At 41.1% G+C, this 23,635-nt stretch overlaps 2 protein-coding genes across 2 annotated transcripts in view; one reads left to right on the top strand and one right to left on the bottom strand.

The window, feature by feature from the left end:
* Window positions 1-23,635, top strand: part of LOC132868929 (neurotrophin-3) — a 71,854-nt gene that overhangs the window by 39,109 nt on the left and 9,110 nt on the right. The gene's annotated exons all lie outside the window — the stretch shown is intronic.
* The window catches only part of ppfia3 (PTPRF interacting protein alpha 3), a 70,027-nt gene continuing 46,449 nt past the window's right edge, over window positions 58-23,635 (bottom strand). Inside the window, exons 25-31 of the mRNA XM_060902248.1 lie at window positions 22,810-22,985; window positions 21,299-21,396; window positions 14,504-14,679; window positions 12,511-12,579; window positions 10,008-10,170; window positions 3,779-3,837; window positions 58-1,763 (exon numbers count right to left, since the gene is read on the bottom strand). Of these exons, the coding sequence (XP_060758231.1) occupies window positions 3,791-3,837; window positions 10,008-10,170; window positions 12,511-12,579; window positions 14,504-14,679; window positions 21,299-21,396; window positions 22,810-22,985 (729 nt within the window). The 3' untranslated portion in view covers window positions 58-1,763; window positions 3,779-3,790. The remainder of the gene's footprint in view (window positions 1,764-3,778; window positions 3,838-10,007; window positions 10,171-12,510; window positions 12,580-14,503; window positions 14,680-21,298; window positions 21,397-22,809; window positions 22,986-23,635) is intronic.

A 23,635-nucleotide genomic window follows, 5' to 3' on the forward strand; every position in this document is an offset into this window, starting at 1 on the left:
TCTCAGCTGCACAGCAACAGTAACTCAGAGCAACTCACTCACTCACGCACACATAAGCATGCAAAGACACCGCGTGAATTCTTAATGAATATATTTGCACATGTACAAATACCTTTGTTTTTTTGTTTTTGTTTTTTGCAAACATACATACATGTCCTCAGTCTTAGGGTTGCAGCGAATCAACAACGGTCATTTACACAGCGGAACACATACTCACGTACGCACACACGACACACGAAACCCGGTACATGCTCTAGAGTCCCTCTGAGCGGATCACAAACACACCGAGATGACCTGAGGTACCGTTCAGGACCGCTTTATTTTTATTTTCACATCCTCCGTTTTATATATAGTCAGTGGCTTTATGACGTTTTATTTCACAGGTGGCGTGTTTGATCCGAGTCGCCGTCGCCATCGTCCTCGGCTCGGCGTCGTCGTTTCATTTTGAAATCATAACACAAGTTTGTCCTCAAAATTTTACACATTACAAGTAGCATAATTTCATATGACCATGTTTTTCATACTTTTTTTTTCCTTTTTAGATATTTACGCTTCGAACTAGATAAAATCAAACTTACAGTCAGAATTAGGTAATAAATGAACATGTACATACAGTTGTTCGATACATACATAAAGAAAATAAATATAGTTATCATACAAAATAAAAAAAAATAAAAATGAAAATACACACATTTTACAAATTGTTCCCCAGGCTCTCAATGTCGTCATATGTTAATGTACACTTATGAGTTTTTGAATTCACATTGTCACGTTGTCTTATTCCCCAAAGGTTTGAGTCGTTGTTCGATGTTCGACATGCATCGCAACACAGAAGAAACGATTCACTCTCAGTTCTCATATAGATTCCTTCTTTTTTTTTTTTTTTTTTTCCTCAGTGCGTCGCTCTTCATCTTCTGTTATGGCTTGTGTCATCGCGTTTAAGAGGATGCTGCGGATTTTCTCACCTCTCTAAAACATCCCCATTTTCTCTTTCTATCTTTCCCTCTCTCTTTCTCTTTCCCTCTTTCCTTCCATCTATCTGCATCGGTCTCGCCCTAAAGTCTAAAGTTTTGCTCAAAACCTACATAATCGGGTTACGGATCTACATCCTTGCTTCTTTTTTACACACCTTTTTAAAAAAAAGCCTCGCCTTAAAGGAAATCCTGTCATGATTTTCACCATGAAGTTCCTCGCACGGTGGGAGTGGAGATAACGCCTTCCGTCACGGCTGACCTCGGATTCACTCTCTCTGATTCTGTCTGTGCTATCTTCCATCCTGTCTGGGTGGAAAACCGTAACGAAAAGTTGAAGAAAAAAAAAAGACAGCCCCTTTTTTCTGAGATGGTACAATCCAATAAAATGGGCACCAGTGCACAGGGTCGGTCCAAATGAAAGGAAAAGGGGGAGAAAGCGGCAGTTTTGATTAAACCGACGACTGAGAGACATCATGGCACAGACAAAAAAAAAAGGGACGAGAGAACGACAGAGCGAAAGATAAAAAGAGTCCTCCAGTCCCATACCAGTCTGAGTGTCCTCGCTGTCCTTTCTATGTCATACATTCGTCATGTCTTTAGTCCTTAAGGGTTTTTTTGTTTGTTTGTTTTTCTTTTTCTTCTTCCGATTGCCACAGCTCCGTCTTCTGTTATTGCAGAATGGTTCAGACCAGTGGGTTTTTTTTTTCATGTTTTCAAAATGTATGTAATCATTGCTTTTTTTTTTTTCCTCTTTCCTTACATTTCCCAGTCATGTGCTCACAGCGCCCCCTGTGGAGAGACACAGAATGTCAACGTCAGCGCTTGCGTGACCTGGATTCAATTCACGAGCACGTCAATAGTGATTTGCCTGAAACCAAATATTCTTACAAGCCACTAAAGATTCGAGTATAATTTATCACAACAACAACAACAACAACAAAGAGAACACGACGAGACAGCTCCTGAACATGACACCCTTTAGACGTGTAGAAACTGTAGCCCTGGTCATTACATTATTAAAGCCTCGTAAACAAAAGCCAAACAGACACTCAAAGCATTCCTGTTGTGCTTGTAAATGTAGAGCTCACATCTGTGTGTGTGTGTGTGTGTGTGTGTGTGTGTGTGTGTGTGTGTGTGTGTGTGTGTGTGTGTGTGCACATGTCTATACAGTGGGGCAAAAAAGTATTTAGTCAGTCACCAATTGTGCAAGTTCTCCCACTTAAAAAGATGAGAGAGGCCTGTAATTGTCATCATAGGTACACTTCAACTATGAGAGACAGAATGGGAAAAAAAAAATCCAGAAAATCACATTGTCTGATTTTTAAAGAATTTATTTGCAAATTATGGTGGAAAATAAGTATTTGGTCAATAACAAAAGTTCATCTCAATACTTTGTTATATACCCTTTGTTGGCAATGACAGAGGTCAAACGTTTTCTGTAAGTCTTCACAAGGTTTTCACACACTGTTGCTGGTATTTTGGCCCATTCCTCCATGCAGATCTCCTCTAGAGCAGTGATGTTTTGGGGCTGTCGCTGGGCAACACGGACTTTCAACTCCCTCCAAAGATTTTCTATGGGGTTGAGATCTGGAGACTGGCTAGGCCACTCCAGGACCTTGAAATGCTTCTTACGAAGCCACTCCTTCGTTGCCCGGGTGGTGTGTTTGGGATCAGTGTCATGCTGAAAGACCCAGCCACGTTTCATCTTCAATGCCCTTGCTGATGGAAGGAGGTTTTCACTCAAAATCTCACGATACATGGCCCCATTCATTCTTTCCTTTACACGGATCAGTTGTCCTGGTCCGTTTGCAGAAAAACAGCCCCAAAGCATGATGTTTCCACCCCCATGCTTCACAGTAGGTATGGTGTTCTTTGGATGCAACTCAGCATTCTTTCTCCTCCAAACACGACAAGTTGAGTTTTTACCAAAAAGGTTCTAGTTTGGTTTCATCTGACCATATGACATTCTCCCAATCCTCTTCTGGATCATCCAAATGCTCTCTAGCAAACTTCAGATGGGCCTGGACATGTACTGGCTTAAGCAGGGGGACACGTCTGGCACTGCAGGATTTGAGTCCCCGGCGGCGTAGTGTGTTACTGATGGTAGCCTTTGTTACTTTGGTCCCAGCTCTCTGCAGGTCATTCACTAGGTCCCCCCGTGTGGTTCTGGAATTTTTGCTCACCGTTCTTGTGATCATTTTGACCCCACGGGGTGAGATCTTGCGTGGAGCCCCAGATCGAGGGAGATTATCAGTGGTCTTGTATGTCTTCCATTTTCTAATAATTGCTCCCACAGTTGATTTCTTCACACCAAGCTGCTTACCTATTGCAGATTCAGTCTTCCCAGCCTGGTGCAGGTCTACAATTTTGTTTCTGGTGTCCTTTGACAGCTCTTTGGTCTTGGCCATAGTGGAGTTTGGAGTGTGACTGTTTGAGGTTGTGGACAGGTGTCTTTTATACTGATAACGAGTTCAAACAGGTGCCATTAATACAGGTAACGAGTGGAGGACAGAGGAGCCTCTTAAAGAAGAAGTTACAGGTCTGTGAGAGCCAGAAATCTTGCTTGTTTGTAGGTGACCAAATACTTATTTTACCGAGGAATTTACCAATTAATCCATTAAAAATCCTATAGTGTGATTTCCTGGATTCTTTCCCCCCATTCTGTCTCTCATAGTTGAAGTGTACCTATGATGAAAATTACAGGCTTCTCTCATCTTTTTAAGTGGGAGAACTTGCACAATTGGTGACTGACTAAATACTTTTTTGCCCCACTGTATATGTGTGTGCTTGGTTTGACTGCACACCTTTTGAGGTCTTCAGCAAGAGTATGTTCTCACTGATGCTGACTCGCCTCTTGGAGACACTGCAGAGAGAGAAAAAGAGGTAAACCCCATGTTTATAAGGATGCATCTCAAATAACCTACTATGCTGAGAGTGTATGCTAGCTCAGAACGTAGAAAATACCTTGAAGTAGGTTTGTACATGAGAAAGACCCTAGTGTGACATCTTTCACACAGGTCACAAGGACCACATTCACTTTACAGTGCTGAGTTTGAGCACTATCTGGCTTCTGTAGATAACGTTAAATAAACTTCTCCTTACATATCAACAATTACACACATTTTTGAAATCCATTTATGTGACGAGTCTGATGTACAAGTCCCAATGAATAAGCTGTTACTATAGAAACCATCATGTATCAGAACATTAATAGCGGAGCCCCATACTTATAGAAATGCATCGACCTGATTTTTGATGGCTTTGACCATACGATGAACTTGTACCGCCACAGGGAACTCAACTGCAAGCGCAAGGCAACGTATCTCATAAACACTTGACCACTGGAAAACGAAATTTGTATCTTTATTTACATAAAATAGATGGGTTTTTATCCAGCGCTGACATTTAAAAAAATAACATAGGATTATTTACCAAGACATTTTACAGAAAATATTTATGACAGTTTCATATAAAATGGCGGAAGACTGATGTAAGTGCAGGAAGAGTTTTATTCAGGGCTTTCTCCAGGAAAAATATCAGAGCAGTGGTACTGATGCAGAGCTCAGCCTGTAAGGGCTGGCCCAGCCTGGAGGGCCCCGAAGGCTGCTGGGGGGGTCCAGGTGCATGCTCCCCCAGAACATTTTGAAATTAGAGACTTCAAATGGTGCATTCTGGTGGCACCGAGGGCTGTGAATTAGGCACAATTCAACATTATTAAATTTGCTGGAGGTTTTTATGCTACCTTGTCAAATATGCAAGGGGCAAAATTTAAAGGGCAAAATTAGATTTGAAACAAAAACACTTCATAGCACGCCCCTTCATTTTCCAATTCCAGGATGCCAGGAACAGAATCGAGGTCAAATCACGCAACAGCACCATCTAGTGACCAGCACCGAGAACATGGTTTTATGTATGATTGCGAATGGCAGTCAGTGCACGCAGCGAAACCCTTTATTTTCACTTCTGGGTCGAGTCCCAGGAGAGTCTAGACCTATATATTACAATATCTTCCTATTTCTATAGTTATTACTCATTTTCAGAGGGGAATAGGAGAGATTTAGGTGCGAAAAGTACTCTGCATTGTTCAATTTATGGTATTGTTTTTGGGGTTTTTTGTTTTTGGTGTGCAAGTGACAGCGTAATGCTAAGATCACACAGTGCAGTGCAGCGTCATGTATCTGTGCTTTGGGGAAGGACCTGTAATTTATAGCACACCAAGATGGAGACAAAGGCAGAGTTGATAAACAGGCAGTGAGGCACAGGCAGGATATCAGAGGGAATACAGTACTCACCATCCAAAAACAAACGGTCAAAATTAGAAAAGTGATACAAAATACAAGGCTTTCGCAAAATGTCTGTGTTACTGAGAGTACTTATATGTACAGTATGCACTGCGATTGCACTCTAATCAGGAACAGGTGCATGGGAATTAGCCCTAATGGCACTGCTCAAGCGTGGATGTGAGAGATGTAACCAGACAACTGTATGACGTATAGAGTGTGATATTAGATGGTAACTCTACAGTAGTGCTGTAAAGTGAAAGCGCTGGTTTACTGCTGTCCCCCAGGCACCCAGCAGACTCACACCATAATAAATGTAGTGGTGTTGTTTCTGGTGCATGGCATGCAGCGTCAAAGAAAGGAATAACTCTGTATCGTAACTGCAATGCATCTCTCACTACTGGTCTCACAATAATGTCACAAGATAATACAGTGATTTACTGAGGTGAAAAACACGACACGACACAATTTGATGGTTCATTCATGTTGCTGTAATATTATTATTCTATTCAGGGTGATTTTGTGCCCTCGTAAATATTTTGCTCATAAACTCAGCAGGAGAATCCAGACCTCAACGGCAATGTGGTAAAATGTGGTTTAATTAATACATTCAAAATGTTATATATACAGTAGACCTAGCTGATGTCTAGTTATTTGCTGAGTGGTTAGCTTAGTGGTTAGTTATGTAGTTATTTACACATGTTTAGCTAAATTCCAGCGACTTCTCCAATGATCTTTAATTCCTTAAATTGGCGGTCCCCATTCCAAACCGGGCCTTGACACGAAAAAAATGCGAGGGGCAAAAAAACAAACAAACAAACAAACAAACAGAAATGCGCTCATCACACCCGTTTAGATGTCAAACATCTACGTGGAGACTGCACAGATTGCATAGGTGGCCCATAGCAGCATATTAAACAGCTTTTTTTTTCAATCATGATGACTGTCTGTCTGTCCCGCCCCTCAACACGTAGGCTACTTAACCCGCAGCGCAGTCTCAGTTCAGCTCAGTTCATGGTCAGCGGTACTGTACAGTCAGTGCTACACGTTAGCTAAAATGAACAAAAAGCAGACGTCGTTAGCGAATTTCTTTGGTGTGGGTAGGGGCGAAAAAAGGCCCACTGATGATACTGGTGAACCAGAAACGTTGAAGAAAAAGAAGGGATCTTTCAATCGCAAATATGACGAGTCATATCTTAAATATGGGTTTGCACAGACCGGTGACTCGCATGCACCAAATCCCTTGTGTGTGGTATGTGGCGATAAGTTGTCGAATGAGGCTATGAAGCCATCCAAGCTCATTCGACACCTAGAATCCAAACATCCGACACTTAAACACAAACCCCTTGAATTCTTTGAGCGTAAAAAACGTGAACAAGATTCACAAAAACTCGTGCTCAAGACAACTGCATCTGTGAATGTGGCTGCGCTAAAAGCCTCATACTTGGTGGCTAATCGAATTGCTAAATGCAAGAAACCTTTCACTATTGGGGAAGAGCTAATTCTGCCATGTGCAAAAGACATGTGCAATGAAGTCTTTGGGGAGGCAGCAGCAAAAAAGATAGGCGCGGTACCTCTTTCGGCCAGTACTGTCCATAGGCGGATTGATGACATCGCGGAGGATATTGAGACACAGCTGTTGGAGAGGGTAAGAGGGTCACCGTGGTTTGCGATTCAGGTTGATGAGTCCACTGATGTGGAAAACCGGGCAATTCTGCTTGTTTTTGTGTGGTACATTTTTGAGGAGGATGTGCAGGAGGATTTGTTGTGTGTACTGTCACTCCCAACAAACACCACAGGTGCAGAATTATTTCGAGCTTTGGATGGTTATGTGTCCGGGAAGTTAGACTGGTCCTTCTGCATCGGCGTTTGTACTGATGGGGCTGCAGGTTTGCACAGACCGGTGACTCACATGCACCAAATCCCTTGTGTGTGGTACCGGTATGTGGCAATAAGTTGTCGAATGAGGCTATGAAGCCATCCAAGCTCATTCGACACCTAGAATCCAAACATCCGACACTTAAACACAAACCCCTTGAATTCTTTGAGCGTAAAAAACGTGAACAAGATTCACAAAAACTCGTGCTCAAGACAACTGCATCTGTGAATGTGGCTGCGCTAAAAGCCTCACACTTAGTGGCTAATCGAATTGCTAAATGCAAAAAATGCAGAAAAAAAATCTGGGCGCCTGTCCGGTTTCACTGCGAGGCTCAGAGCGGTTGCACCTGACTGCGAACACACACACTGTGTCATTCACAGAGAAATGCTGGCCAGCCGTAAACTGTCACCTGAGTTGAATGCTGTACTAAATGATGTAGTTAAAATTGTCAACCACATCAAAGCACACGCACTCAACACCCGGTTATATGAACAGCTCTGCGATGAAATGGATGCAGAGCACAAACGCCTTCTCTTGCACACAGAGGTCAGATGGCTGTCGAGGGGGAGATCACTGGCCAGAGTGTTTGAGTTGCGAGAGCTTCTGCAGAAATTTCTGGCAGAAAAGAAATCTGAGTTGGCCGCGCATTTTAGTGATGACCATTGGGTGTCAAAACTCACGTACCTCTGTGACATTTTCAGCTTGCTTAATGAGCTCAACCTGACACTCCAGGGGAGGATGACAACGGTCTTTAAAGTGGCAGATAAAGTTGCTGCATTTAAAGCAAAGCTGGCTCAGTGGGGACGTTGAGTAGGCAGCGGTGTGTTTGATATGTTTCATACGTTAGTGGGGATATTGGGAGAGACTGAGGCAGTGCCAGCTCTGTCGGAGCTGATTCGTGATCACCTTGTTGCGCTGTCGAAAGAATTCGAACGGTACTTCCCAGCCTCCACAGAGCCGCGTCAAAAGAATGAGTGGATCCGCAACCCGTTTGCCAGCATCCCCAATCACCTGCCCGTTCAGGAGGAAGCACAGCTTCTCGAACTAGCAAATGACGGTGGTCTTAAGGCTACATCCACACGACAACGGCAACGAGATTTTTTTTTTTAATATCGTGTCCACATGGGCAACGGATCAGTAAAATATCAGGTTCATATGGCAACGCAACACTTGCTGAAAACGATGCAATACACATGCCACTCCTCTACGTGCGCTGTAAGACGGTCCCATCGGAGACACCAGAACAATAGAAGAAGTAGACGCATGCGCATAAACCCCTTCTTCTGTAGCATCAGCCACATAAAGTTTTGATTATTAATCAGTAGCGTAAAATAGTATCTATTGTCTAAGACACTTATTTATATTTCATAATATAAATATTTATTCATAATTATAATAAATTGAATGCTACACGTTTATGGATTACTCTGTTCTTCTACGCCCTTTTTGAGGAATGTATTGTCGGACTTAAACCAACATCTGAAGAGGTGAGATCGCTCCTTTTTTTCCCTATTTTTGCTGGCGGGATTGTCATGTGGTTGTGACGTCATCGTAAACAAATCTGTTCTACTCATCCAGACGACTTCGCAACGGCGCCGTTGCCAGATTTTTCCACTCTGGAACCTGTTCTCAAAAGATTTCGTTTTGGGGCATCCAAAACGCCGGTGCCGTGTGGACGCCAGGCCGAAACGATAAACAATTTTATCAGATTCACCTGAATCCGTTGCCATGTGGACAGGGCCTAAGACTACAGTATGTTCGAGCAAACCTCTTTACCTGCATTTTGGATCAAAGCCAAAGCGGAATACCCGGAAACAGCCGCAAAAGCACTCAAAACATTGCTTCCTTTTCCAACCACATACCTATGCGAGGCCGGGTTTTCTGCAATGACCGTGACCAAAACAAAACTGCGCAATCGATTGGACATTTCAAACACATTAAGAGTGTCACTGTCTTCCATCACCCCCAGATGGAATCTTCTTGTTGCAGGGAAACAAGCACAGGGCAACCATTAAAATAAATTGCATTTTGGCCTCAACGCGCGCTAAATTTATTAATTCGTTGTATTAATTTGTACAGTACATATTGTGTTGTGCATGTTGTTTCGCGTTTACTTCCTGTTCATAATTCAGTTTTCACTTGTTCAAGTTCACGTTCTTTTTCAATAGTTTGTTACCTACTGTTCATGGCTGAAATGGTTATTTTTTAATATGCATGCACAACACTATATAGAATATCAGCAAAATTGTCCCCTAATAATAAATGATCATGTATCCCCCCCCCCAAAGACCCCCAATGGTTGGAATGTACCAACCTTAAAGTCACTTGTGAATAAATACCCCCACATATTGTATCCTGCTGACTATCCTCATTTGTAAAAGTATGTGCACGCGAACATATGTGCCCCCCCCCCCCCCCCCCCCGGTCCGCTGGGGAAAAAAATGAGAACCAAACCGGTCCTTGGGGCTGAAAAGGTTGGGGACCCCTGCCTTAAATAATCCAGTCACTCACCTCATGCGGTTTATGCTAGCGATAGCAAAATCACAGACAGATAGCAAAATCACTGACGGTGCTTTAGAATGTATTTCAGATCATAAGGCTGCTCGTGGTACACAGCGTAAGAAATTCGTTGTGGCCTGCGACATCTTGATAAATCACACTTCGAAAGCAGGAATTAAATATGAATCCAAAGTCATGACGCTAATAATTATCTGCATATTGACAGCAATTTCATGTAAGCTGTTCCAATATCAGACAGTTGAACCCTGACTTAGAACATAATCACATCTAACAAAGACATCTTAATAGTCATAATTTTCAAGTCTAGTTCATCTTGTTGAGCTCTGAAGACGGATGTATAATCGAGCGTCGTACCTTCACTCTGAACCTTGCGCAGGGTCACGGATGGAGTGGAGATGGCCGAGGCGCGGAAGTTAGCAGGCAATGTCTCTGAAGAGTCTGACGTCACCCCTCTCAGGTCCTTCTCACGGAACATCTTCCTCCAGGACGGGGACCGAGTGAACGTCTTGGTGCCATCCTGAGAGAGAACCACAAAAACATCAACACTTTGCATCGGTCTCTACGCCGTGTCTAGAATCTACCTCTGAATGAAGGTGGAATCAGCTCTTAAATTTAAGCAGTGTGTTTCAAATACAAGGGAAGCATCCACAGACAAACTCCAGATCCATGAACCTCTGAGGTTAACCATGTCTCTTTTTTAAGGAATTCAGGGCAACTTGCTTAAATCTACACCATTTCCATGTGAACAATCCATTGTTGTGCTTTTTGTAGCTTCAGAAGTCACAAAGTTTATGAGTTGGGATGCAGTGTTGGGGTTTAATTCCAATATGGTGGAACTGATGGAAGTTCAACTAGCAGTGAGGGTGTAACTTTGGGTTGAACATTGGTGGGTTGAGGTCTCCACCCATTTAGGGAGTCCAGGGGGGTCCGGGGGCATGCCCCCCCCCCCCCCCAGATATTTTCCAAAAAAGCTGTTTCCCGGGCAGCACGGTGGTGTAGTGGTTAGCGCTGTCGCCTCACAGCAAGAAGGTCCTGGGTTCGAGCCCCGTGGCCGGCGAGGGCCTTTCTGTGCGGAGTTTGCATGTTCTCCCCGTGTCCGCGTGGGTTTCCTCCGGGTGCTCCGGTTTCCCCCACAGTCCAAAGACATGCAGGTTAGGTTAACTGGTGACTCTAAATTGAGCGTAGGTGTGAATGTGAGTGTGAATGGTTGTCTGTGTCTATGTGTCAGCCCTGTGATGACCTGGCGACTTGTCCAGGGTGAACCCCGCCTTTCACCAGTAGTCAGCTGGGATAGGCTCCAGCTTGCCTGCGACCCTGTAGAAGGATAAAGCGGCTACAGATAATGAGATGAGATGAGCTGTTTCCCATGAATTTTATGTTGAAGAGCTATACCAAAACAACATGATATATGATATCCATTTCCCAATTAGTGCAGTTGAATATCATATCATAAAATGATTCACTTTGTGACAAAATCACCAAATTTGTAATGCATCAATTTGTTGTTCCAGTATTGGAAAATGGAAATGGATCACTTCCTGAATATAGAGGAAGTATAGAGGACTTAGCCGTGTCCTAGTTATTCCACAATTTAACAGTACTTAATCCTTATTATTCTGGTCTAATTATCGGAGCATTAATTGCTGCCAAGACCTTTTATTATTATTTGTTAGCAATAACTAATCACTTGATATACCTTAGAAATAATCAAAGTAATAACAACTAGCTAACAGCTACGATAAAAGTGGTCCGATTCTATGATGGCTAGTCTAACTAGCTAACAGTTCACTTAACACAATGTAACCAGAGCAGGAAATAAAACTTTCCTCTAGTTATTTGACTCATGAGTGGTAGCGCCATTACCGTAGCGTACCTCCAGTTGGGAAAAGTTTTTTTTCTCTTTTTGTTAGATCATCAAGTTAAAATGGATCTTTTTACTGCTCGAACCAGATACTGCTTGTGGGAGAGGAGGATGGGTTGGGGGCAACCAAGTCTTAAACAGGGATGGGTGTGTGTGTGTGTGTGTGTGTGTGTGTGTGTGTGTGTGTGTGTGTGTGTGTGAAAATGTCATTCTTTGCTTCATGTTTTATAATAGTTAAAATTTTCACTCATCATGATGATATGATTTTTTTTTTTTTTGGGGGGGGGGGGGGGGGGGGTATTGGCTGGTTGTACTGACCCTGCAATTTACGCCCATGGCTAGCAGTCAGTGCTAAGTGTTATTCACCAGTAGCATCCACGTTCCCCAGTATTCTTCAATTGTAACTGGTTGAACAGTGAGCGAATTGCACACAAACTCACACTGTTACTGTAAGTGGTGCTTTCTCCACATATTTTAACAACTTTCAGAAAATTTGTTTAAACACTTTTTCTCCTAAAAAGAGATTTGTGGTTCAGTTGCTCCGTGTTTTACTCTCAGTTACACATAAAGCATAATATCCATCCATCCATCCATCCATCCATCCATGTCACAGGGAAGCTGGAGCCAATCCCAGCTGACTTCAGATGAGAGGCGGGGTTTACCCTGAGGCAGCAGGTCGCCAATGTATCACATGGCTACGCAGAGACGAACAACCATCAAAGTCACACTTATAGATAATTTAGAGTAACGAGTTGACCCAATCCACATGTCTTTGCACGCAGAGGAAACGCGCACAGGCATGAGGAGAACATACAAACTCCACACAGAAAGACCCCAGCCAGCCGCAAGGTTTGAACCCAGAACCCTGTTGTGAAGTGACCGTGACAACCACTACACCACCGTGACGCCCTAAAGCGTAATATATTGGCTGATATTACTCATGTTCTCTAGATCACCATTTGCTAACTTTTGTCTGTTGTGTTGTGTAACAATCACCTCATCTGGTCTCCTCTCGGTTCCCATGGCGATCAGGGAGTTGTACTCCTTCTCCAGGAGCTGGCGTGCCTGAGAAAGTAGAGAATAATATTTCATAAACAGTTTACATCAAAACACAACACAGTCCAAATACCTACACAGTGTTTTCCCCAGAAAAAAGTTAAAGCCCTAAATTCTGGCATGATAATACACAGACAATTGAGCACCAGTGGCGCGAAATGAAACTGGGGGGTTCGGGGGCATGCTCCCCCGGAAACATTTTTTTTTTGAAAATCGATGCTCTCAGGTGCATTTTCAGGGTCTCAGAGGTTTTAGATCCATGATGATTATAGGATAGATTTTACTAGCGTTTCAATGATTTCTACCTAAATAGTATTAATGTAAACACATTTGAAATTTCACCTTAAAGTTCAACATGCAGGTTAAACTGTTTTGTTATAGATTACTGAGTTCTATGATAGATTGAAAATCTACGGGATCCCTTAATTATCTATCAAGTAGTGTTGTAACAAATGTGCATGAAAATATGAACAGTGGTTTGCTCCGTCTTATGCAATCCAATGAAGAGAATCGATCATCATGACCTCCTGTTGATCACAAAGGGATCCGAACCCAAGACCTGCCACCTTAAAATAAGTTGCTGTATTACTATAACTGTAATGATTTAGAATGTTTCTGATGCAATTACCGTAATATATGTAGAACTAAGATGCACTGAAAAGAAAAGTAAGGCAGCTGCATATTATAAAGTTTAAATTTTTGCACTTTATTAAATGGACTAGATTAAGATTAAAACATTTAAAGGAAAAGAAAACTTAATTCATACATTTAAGTTTGCAGAAAGATTATGTACTTATAAACATGTTCATGAACGATAATAGACGAGGTCAAACTTTTGTGATTTAAAATCAGTCGGCTTTGTCCGTCTGGTGCGGGACGACATCGGCAGCCAGTGAGATCGCTTATAATGAATCGGAAACTTCCGGGATGTCTGACGTTTTCTTTCGATATTTTTATTGGACGGTTTGAACACGTGATCTTGACGTAGCCAACAGATTAGTTTGTTTACATCATACCACATGGACATATTACTTTGACAGAATCAATGCAAACATTGGGGGGAAAGGGCCGCTTGTTTGACACAAATATCAGTCAGTGTGTAAATGGATCTGGTATTTGCTCTCCTATGTATCTAGTTACTTGTGGGTAGGAAATTTAACGTATCGGTATAAATCTAAGCGTATCGGATTTTAACTAAAGCGACTAAGCGTATCGGCAGGCAGAGCGAGCGTATCGGGCCCGATACGCTAAAACGCTTTGGGGAAAACCATGCTACATCTGCTTCCGATATCCGTTAATCAATAAACATTCACTCAAAAAAACAAACCAAAAAAAACCTCCCAAAGATATTTGACTCATTTTCAGGAATTTTTTTCTCCGTTAATTTGTCTGGATAATATTTTAAAGGTCATTTACCATATCAGGAAAAAATAAAACAAAATGTAGTGTGCATTACAGAGGCTGCATTACTGTGGCAAATACAAACAACAGGTTACGAAGCATAACATGCCGAGTCTATATCCTGTAACTTGGACATCTGAATCCTGATACTTTTTCCAAAACATTTTTAATACACTCCATCCTACCAAAGTAAAACCAGACCTGAAATTTCTTCTTAATGTTGTCCTAAGGATACGCAAATGTTTGCACTCCATTGTATGCACCTATTTTCTTTTAGCTGACCAATCAAAACAATCAATCATTCACTTAAGATATCCAAGTACGTTTTAAGTCATCCTGGAATTGATTAACGATTAAAGACTGAAACACTGAGCAGGTCAACGCAATAGGGCAACATGCCAATGACAGGACAAGGGGCGGAGACAGGAAGGACACAGAAAAAAAAAAGACACATGGCATATTACATGAAAGCAGGGTGATGAAATTCATGACACACTGGTACTACCATGAGATCACTCGAACGCTCTCTCACCTGTGTGTTCTGGTTGGGTATCTGCAGGAGCAGGGCCAGGTCCGTGTAGTCGAAGGTGTCGTCCAGGGCGAGTAGGGCTCCATGCACTCCGCTCTCAGCCAGGTTATCTGCAAATTCCTTCAGACCGATGGACTGCACCCAGCACATCACACGCTCGTTTGACCACACCATCACATCTGTGCATGAAAAAAGACAATCTTTTTACAGCCCCAATTCCAAAAAAGTTGGGACACTGTGTAAACTGTAAATAAAAACAGAATGCGATAATTTGTAAATCATGGAAACCCTATATTTCATTGAAAACAGTACAAAGACAACATATCAAATGTTGAAACTGAGAAATTTTATTGTTTTTTGAAAAATATATGCTCATTTTGAATTTGATGTCAGCAATACGTTTCAAAAAAGTTGGGACAGGGGCGTGTTTACCACTGTGATGCATCACGTCTACTTTTAACAACACTCTGTAAACGTTTGGGAACTGAGGAGACCAATTGCTGTACAGTAGTTCTGAAAGAGAAATGCTGTCCCATTCTTTCCTGATATACAATTATAGTTGCTCAACAGTTCGGGGTCTCCTTTGTTGTATTTTATGCTTCATAATGCACCAAATGTTTTAAATGGGAGACAGGTCTGGACTGCAGCAGGCCAGTTTAGCACACGGACTCTTTTACTATGGAGCCTTGCAGTTTTAATATGTGTAGAAAGCGGTTTGGCGTTGTCTTGCTGAAAGAAGGAAGGCCTTCCCTGAAAAAGATTTTGTCTGGATGGCAGCATGTTGCTCTGAAACGTGTTTATATCATTCAGCATTAATGATGCCTTCCCAGATGTAAAAGCTACCCATGTCATGTGCACTAACGCCCCCTCATACCATCACAGATGCTGACTTTTGAGCTGTGCACTGATAACAAGCCGGATGGTCCCTCTCCTCTTTAGCCTGGAGGACGTGGGGTCCATGATTTCGAAAAATAATTTCTACTTTTGATTCGTCAGACCTCGGGACAGTTTTCCACTTCGCCTCAGTCCACCATAAAAGAGCTCGGGCCCAGAGAAGGGGGCGGGGTTTCTGGATATTGTTTATATCTGGTTTTAACTTGCATTTGTGTATGCAGTAATGAACTGTTTTCACAGACGATGGCTTTCTGAAGTGTTCCTGAGCCCATACAGTGATTTCCACTACAGACACGTGTCTGCTTTTAATGCAGTGTCTCCTGAGGGCCTGAAGATCACAGGCATCCAATGTCAGTTTTCAGCCTTGTCTCTCGCATACAGAGATTTCTCCAGATTCTCTGAATCTTTTAATGATATTATGGACCATTGATGATGTGACCCACAAATTCTTTGCAGTTTTACATTGAGGAACGTTATTCTTAAATTGTTGCACTGTTTGCCCATGCAGTCTTTCAGAGAGCGGTGAACCCATCCCCGTCTTTATTTCTGAGAGACTCCGCCTCTCTGGGATGCTCTTTTTATACCCGATCATCTTATTGACCTGTTGCCAATTAACCAAATTAGGTTTTTTTCAGCATTACACAACTTTTTCACTCTTTTGTTGCCCCGTCCCAACTTTTCTGAAATGTGTTGCTGACATCAAATTCAAAATGAGCAAATATTTTTCAGAAAACAATAAAATTTGTTGGTTTCAACATTCGATATGTTGTCTTTGTACTACTTTCAATGAAATATAGGGTTTCCATGATTTACAAATCTTCACATTCTGTTTTTATTTAATGTTTTACACAGCGTCCCAACTTTTTTGGAATTGGGGTTGTACATAGCTACATAAGAATGCTTTAAAAAGCTACATAAGCACTCCATGATGTCTATCAGATAGAGTAAACCTACACTTGATGTACAGCAAATTTTATAAAGATACATAAGAATTGTTTTAGAAATTGGCACATAGTGTAAAGCTATAACACTACTTCAAAGACTATCAAAGACATGCAGTTAGGTTAACATAGGACGGCCTTGGGCTGAAGTGCCCAAGAGTGGCGGCGCGTACGTATGCAGTGGCTTTGCTCTCCTGTGATGAACTAAATTTCGTTGTACATTTGTGCAGTGACAATAAAGGCATTCTATTCTATTCTATTTGTGATATACAGCTACGTAAGAAAACTTTACAATGTACATTAGATTTCGTAAGGTTCCACTTTATGATGTACAGCAAACGTTTGTAAAGCTTAGTTTGTAAAATGTTGGAATGCTTCAAAATATATAGTAGATAGTGCATAGCTAAAAATAAATACTTTACAATGTAGACCAGAGAGCACAAAGATACATAGGGACACTTTTAGATTAATGGAAGATTTTGAAAAGTTACATTACGTTCTAATGTAAAGTGTTCATAAAGTGTTCTTAGGTAGTGTTACAGAATCTAATGTGGGCTACATTTTAAAGCACTCTGATGTAACTTTACAAAATCTGGTGTACATGAGATAATATAAAGCCAAATAAGAACACTTTACGTTAACAGAAGATTTTGAAATGTTATATTACCTTTCAGTGTCTACTAGATAGCTACATATGAACACTTTACAGTGCACATTAGTTTAGTGTAACTCTATGTAAGAACATAAGTTTATGAAAAGCTACATTATAATGCCTTCCAGTGTAAAGATGTACATTGTAAAGTTTTCTCATGTAGCTTTGCATAACTTGACGTACATTGTAAAGTTTATGTAGCTTTTAACAATCTGATGCACATTGTAAAATTTGTTTATTTACCTTTACACAATCTGATGAATAGTGTAAAAGTTCTCACATAGCTTTATACATTCATATGTACATTGTACAGTTTTCTTATGTGGCTCTACACAATCTGATGTACATTGTGAAGTTTGCTGATGTACCTTTACATGTTCTGATGTACACTGTAAAGTTTTCTTATGTAGCTTCACAAATTCTGGTTTACATTGTAAAAGTTTCATATTTAGCTGTAAACAATCTGATGTACATTGTAAAGTTTGTTAATTTAACTTTACATAATCTGATATACATTGTAAAGGTTTATTATGTAGCTTTAAACAATCTCCTGTATATTGCAAGGTCTGCTTATGTACTGTACGTTTACACTTTCTGATGTACACTGTAAAGTTTTCTTATATAACTTTACAAATTCTGATGCACATTGTAAAGCTTTCTCATGTAGCTCTATACATTCTGATGTGCATTGTAAAGTTTTTTTTATGTAGCTTTAAACAGTCTGACGTATATTGTACATCAGATACTGTACAGCTACATAAGAACTCTGATGCACAGATGTTGTACTGCTACAGAAGAACATATTGCAATGCTGTGGCTATAACCACGGCCCCAAGTTAGCCTTAGTTATTTAAGCATCTCATCAGTATAATACAACTTGTGATATATTAAGCATATTTGTTGAATTTATCAAATAGTGACTTAAGTAAATTATTATTATTATTATTATTATTAATAATAATAATAATAATAATAATAATAATAATAAAAAATTTAACTAAAATAACATTGTGCTGGATTCCCACATGCTCTTACAAGTCAAAGTTCAGGGGTCCAGTAATCCTGGAGCTTGCCTAATGCACATAATTTGTACTAAAGTTTCACCCAAAGCCGATGATTATTTAGCAGTAAATAATGCAACTCGATTCAGGAACTTCTCCTGTCGTCTGATTAAGTCGGGAAATGTACAGTGATTTCCGTTACACCCAAACTTAAACATGTTTTCTTATATGTACTATTGTCTAAAAAGTCTGAAATAGAGCCGTGAGCTGCTCAGTCTCTGCATCGCTCAGGAAACTCGACAAAAGAACCACTTGAGAGACACAATTTAAAATAAAGTGTGTGGAGAGCGGAAGGGAGGTTACCCAGCATGCACTCAGTCATCATAACAAATAACATGCTATTAGCTGAAATGTGTGTTGAAACAGCACATGAGCTTCGGGTCAGTCATTGCGCACAAGCTTTATTAACATCAGGGTACTGGGGTGGGGAAAAACGCCAAAACAACTAAATCTGTCTTGATCAAACAAGATACATAGCATGGAAATGGTCCAGATCAGCACAAAAGAAATCAGGAAGTTGAGTGCAAAGAAACACAAACATAAATAAAAATAGCTAAAGAATTAAACGTGTTTGAAAAATTCCCACGTATGCAATTACAATTTCACGACCTTGATCTTGTGTTGTTAGCTGTCAAAACGGTATTAACAAATAAAATGCAAAATAATAGTATTGCTGGATCAAGTGCTATTTGATTAGGTGCTCAATACTGAATTTAGAAACCATATTTTTAAAATTAAACAAAAGTGATTAATGTGATAATTACAACTAGGACTATTTTATGCAGGTGGCACGGTGGTATAGTGCTGTCGCCTCACAGCAAGAAGGTTCTGGGTTCAAGCCCAGTAGCCGACGGGGGCCTTTCTGTGCGGAGTTTGCATGTTCTCCCCGTGTCTGTGTGGGTTTCCTCCGGGTGCTCCGGTTTCCCCCACAGTCCAAAGACATGCAGGTTAGGTTAATTGGTGGCTCTAAAGTGAGCGTGAATGGTTGTTTGTTTCTCTGTGCCAGCCCTGTGATGATCTGGCGACTTGTCCAGAGTGGACCCCGCCTCTCACCCATAGTCAGCTGGGATAGGCTCCAGCTCGCCCGCGACCCTGCACAGGATAAGCGGTTACGGATAATGGATGGACTATTTTATGCAGTGATAAACTGGCAATTTACTAGATTCCTATTAGATTTCTTTCAACGCTCGCCATCTTCTCATTTGTAGATCATCATATTACTTTGATTTTTCATTTTGTCTCTTGCTTTTACTGTATGTGGCACCTTTTTAACACTTGAAAGCCAAGGGGGGGGAAAAAAACCTATTTCCTTCTTCAGTCTGCATTTTCTATCCCTGATTTTTTCAGGATTGAAGGCAAGGGCTTGTGTTAAAACATGATGGTTTGAATGCTATGAAAAACCCCATCTCAGATATTTCTCAGATAAGTGACGTCAGTGTGTGTGCAGATGAAGTTTGTATATAAAGTACACTACCGTTCAAAAGTTTGGGGTCACTTTGAAATATCCTTATTTTTGAAAGAAAAGCACTGTTCTGTTCAATGAAGATCACTTTAAACTAATCAGAAATCCACTCTATACATTGCTAATGTGGTAAATGACTATTCTAGCTGCAAATGTCTGGTTTTTGGTGCAATATCTCCATAGGTGTATAGAGGCCCATTTCCAGCAACTCTCACTCCAGTGTTCTAATGGTACAATGTGTTTGCTCATTGCCTCAGAAGGCTAATGGATGATTAGAAAACCCTTGTACAATCATGTTAGCACAGCTGAAAACAGTTGAGCTCTTTAGAGAAGCTATAAAACTGACCTTCCTTTGAGCAGATTGAGTTTCTGGAGCCCTGCCGGAGTCCAACAAGGCTGCCCTTTGTCACCGGTTCTGTTCATAATTTTTATGGACAGAATTTCTAGGCGCAGCCAGGGGCCAGAAGGAATCCTGTTTGGGAACCACAGGATTTCATCTCTGCTTTTTGCAAATGATGTTGTCCTGTTGGCTTCTTCAAACCAGGACCTTCAGCATGCACTGGGGCAGTTTGCAGTCGAGTGTGAAGCGGCTGGGATGAGAATCAGCACCTCCAAGTCCGAGGCCATGGTTCTCGACCGGAAAAGGGTGGCTTGCCCTCTCCAGGTTGGTGGAGAAGTCCTGCCTCAAGTGGAGGAGTTTAAGTATCTCGGGATCTTGTTCACGAGTGAGGGAAGGCTAGAGCGTGAGATCGACAGGTGGATCGGTGCAGCCTCCGCAGTGATGCGGTCACTTTACCGGTCCGTTGTGGTGAAGAAGGAGCTGAGCCAAAAGGCGAAGCTCTCAATTTACCGGTCGATCTACGTTCCGACTCTCACCTATGGTCATGAGCTTTGGGTAATGACCGAAAGAACAAGGTCGCGGATACAAGCGGCCGAAATGAGTTTCCTTTGCAGGGTGGCTGGGCGCTCCCTTAAAGATAGGGTGAGAAGCACAGTCACTCAGGAGGAGCTCGGAGTAGAGCCGCTGCTCCTCCACATCGAGAGGAATCAGCTGAGGTGGCTCGGGCATCTTTTTCGGATGCCTCCTGGACGCCTCCCTGGGGAGGTGTTCCAGGCATGTCCCCCCGGGAGGAGGCCCTGGGGAAGACCCAGGACACGCTGGAGGGACTATGTCTCTCGGCTGGCCTGGGAACGCCTCGGTGTTCTTCCCGAGGAGCTGGCCGAGGTGTCTGGGGAAAGGGAAGTTTGGGCTTCCATGCTTAGACTGCTGCCTCTGCGACCCGGCCCCGGATAAGCGGAAGAAGACGAGACGAGTTTCTGGAGCATCACATTTGTGGGGTCGATTAAATGCTCAAAATGGCCAGAAAAATGTCTTGACTATATTTTCTATTCATTTTACAACTTATGGTGGTAAATAAAAGTGTGACTTTTCATGGAAAACACTAAATTGTCTGGGTGACCCCAAACTTTTGAACGGTAGTGTACTTCCCTTGCGTAAACACTGACTTAGCTTTCAGACTCAAATCTCCAATTCTGAATATGTCCCTTAATGGATAAATTGCATGAATGTGATCTGATTATTCTGGTTATAGCTTAGTTGTTCCTGTGTTGTTGTTGTTTTTACAGTTTAATTTATTAGATATAGATTTACTCACTATCATTCTCCTCACTTGTCAAGTGTTCTTTAAACGGACCTGCAACCTGGTAATTTGTCAGTTGTGGTTTTGGTGAAAGCCATTTTCGAATTTTAATAATACGACGTGATGAAAGTCTAAAGAGATACGAGACCTTTATTCTGGTGCTGGCTCTCGTCTCTCTTCCTCTCCAACTCCTTCCGGTCGTAGTTCAGCCGCTTCAGGCACATGATGCCGTAGTGCAGGCTCACCCTGAGGTCAAAGGTCATGAGAGTCAACAAGATGGATCAAAGACTAATACAGTGGCAAAACACTGTTTAGTATCATTACAGCTACCAGCTCATTCACACACACACACACACACACACACACACACACACACACACACACACACACACACTGCTCATTAGGGCCAGTTTGTTCCCTTTATCTCCTTTATTCATTCCAGTAAAAACTAGGACACCATACATGTGCTAGCTAAAACCTACGGCTAATGATTAAACTAGCACAAACACCATTTACACCCAAGCTAAAGGCATAGTGAAAGAGAAAACCAGATAAAAACATCTGGAATAGCAACATTTACCTCATATACGTTGGTAAATTATCAAGAAAATGCACAGCATGACTAAAATTACACTGTAAATATGTATAGCATCAACCGCTAATCCAACTTTTAAACACTGAGAAATGTCATCACTACATCACAGCATAAATTTTAACAAAAAAAAAAACCTACTTCTAAAGTGGTATAAATACAACAAGAGTAGATTCTTTATGTGAAATCTTCTTATAAACTTAGTGAAACATGATCATATTTTAAATTAGCATAAGACAGTGATGTGTAAAGCTGCTTTAAGATGATTTGTATAATGAAAAAAAAATCATACTCCATATCAGGCATTTTGAAGTCTATGGATTTGGACTGGCTGAATTAAATATTTATATATCCCTGTGTATATGCTAGCTAAAAACTGAGGCTAACAATTAAGCTAGCACAAGTGAAAACCAGATAAACCATCAGGAATATCAACGTTTACCTCAGATGTGTTGGTAAATTATTAAGAAATAGCTTAATATATAAAATTATGCTCTAAATATATTTAGCATCAGCCGCTAATCAAATTTCCAGGATCTGCCATTTTGAGAAACGAAGCATTGTGTCACAACATGAATTTAAAAATACTGACTTCTAAAGTAGTGAATAACTCAAGAGTGCATGTAATCTTCTCGAAAATAAGATAAAACAATCAGGAATGTCAACATTTACCTCAGACGTGTTGATAAATTATCAAGAAAAAGTTCAGTTTGAGTAAAATTACCTCATTTAACATCAACCGCTAATCTTAAACCGCTAAACTCTCAGTGTTGCTGCAATATTGAGAAACCCCTGGGTCAGAACATGAATTTTAAAGTAAGCCTTTTGATGGGTCTGGAAAGCTTCTTTAAGATAATCAATATGGTTTTTAAAAAAAGCTGAAAAATTAATAATAATAATAATAATAATAATAGTGAAACTCCATTGTTCCATTTCAGCCATTTTAAAACCTGTGTACACCCGGTTCTTCTTCAAACAGGGAAGTTTTTCTGCATTTAACGGCCACTGTGTACTTTGTCCTATTGAAGCTCTCATACTCAGCAAAGGATTGAAGGTGTTAATGGTACCTGTGAAAGCTGTCCACCATTTTGAGTTGCCCACGCAGCTCTTTCTTGGTGAGGTGGTCCAGCATACGGGCGTCGACCAGAGACTCCATGAAGTAGCTCCTGTACTGGGGCAGACCCAGACTGGGCAACCAGTCATTCCCTACCCATTCATGGTTCATATCACCGTAGGCCAGAATCTAACACACACACACACTTGCATTACAAAGACTTTTTCACGTAGTTTGATTACCTGCTAAACATTTTCTCTGGACTATAAAAGGCACCCAAAAAGGTTTTCTGTTTACAGAAAATCAATATACATGTTATATAGTTTATATTTTGTCAGTAATCTACAACCCCGATTCCAAAAAAGTTGGGACAAAGTACAAATTGTAAATAAAAACGGAATGCAATAATTTACAAATCTCAAAAACTGATATTGTATTCACAATAGAACATAGACAACATATCAAATGTCAAACGTGAGACATTTTGAAATTTCATGCCAAATATTGGCTCATTTGAAATTTCATGACAGCAACACATCTCAAAAAAGTTGGGACAGGGGCAATAAGAGGCTGGAAAAGTTAAAGGTACAAAAAAGGAACAGCTGGAGGACCAAATTGCAACTCATTAGGTCAATTGGCAATAGGTCATTAACATGACTGGGTATAAAAAGAGCATCTTGGAGTGGCAGCGGCTCTCAGAAGTAAAGATGGGAAGAGGATCACCAATCCCCCTAATTCTGCGCTGACAAATAGTGGAGCAATATCAGAAAGGAGTTCGACAGTGTAAAATTGCAAAGAGTTTGAACATATCATCATCTACAGTGCATAATATCATCAAA

The sequence above is a fragment of the Neoarius graeffei genome, chromosome 20, assembly GCF_027579695.1.
Source record: "Neoarius graeffei isolate fNeoGra1 chromosome 20, fNeoGra1.pri, whole genome shotgun sequence".
Classification (NCBI taxonomy): domain Eukaryota; kingdom Metazoa; phylum Chordata; class Actinopteri; order Siluriformes; family Ariidae; genus Neoarius; species Neoarius graeffei.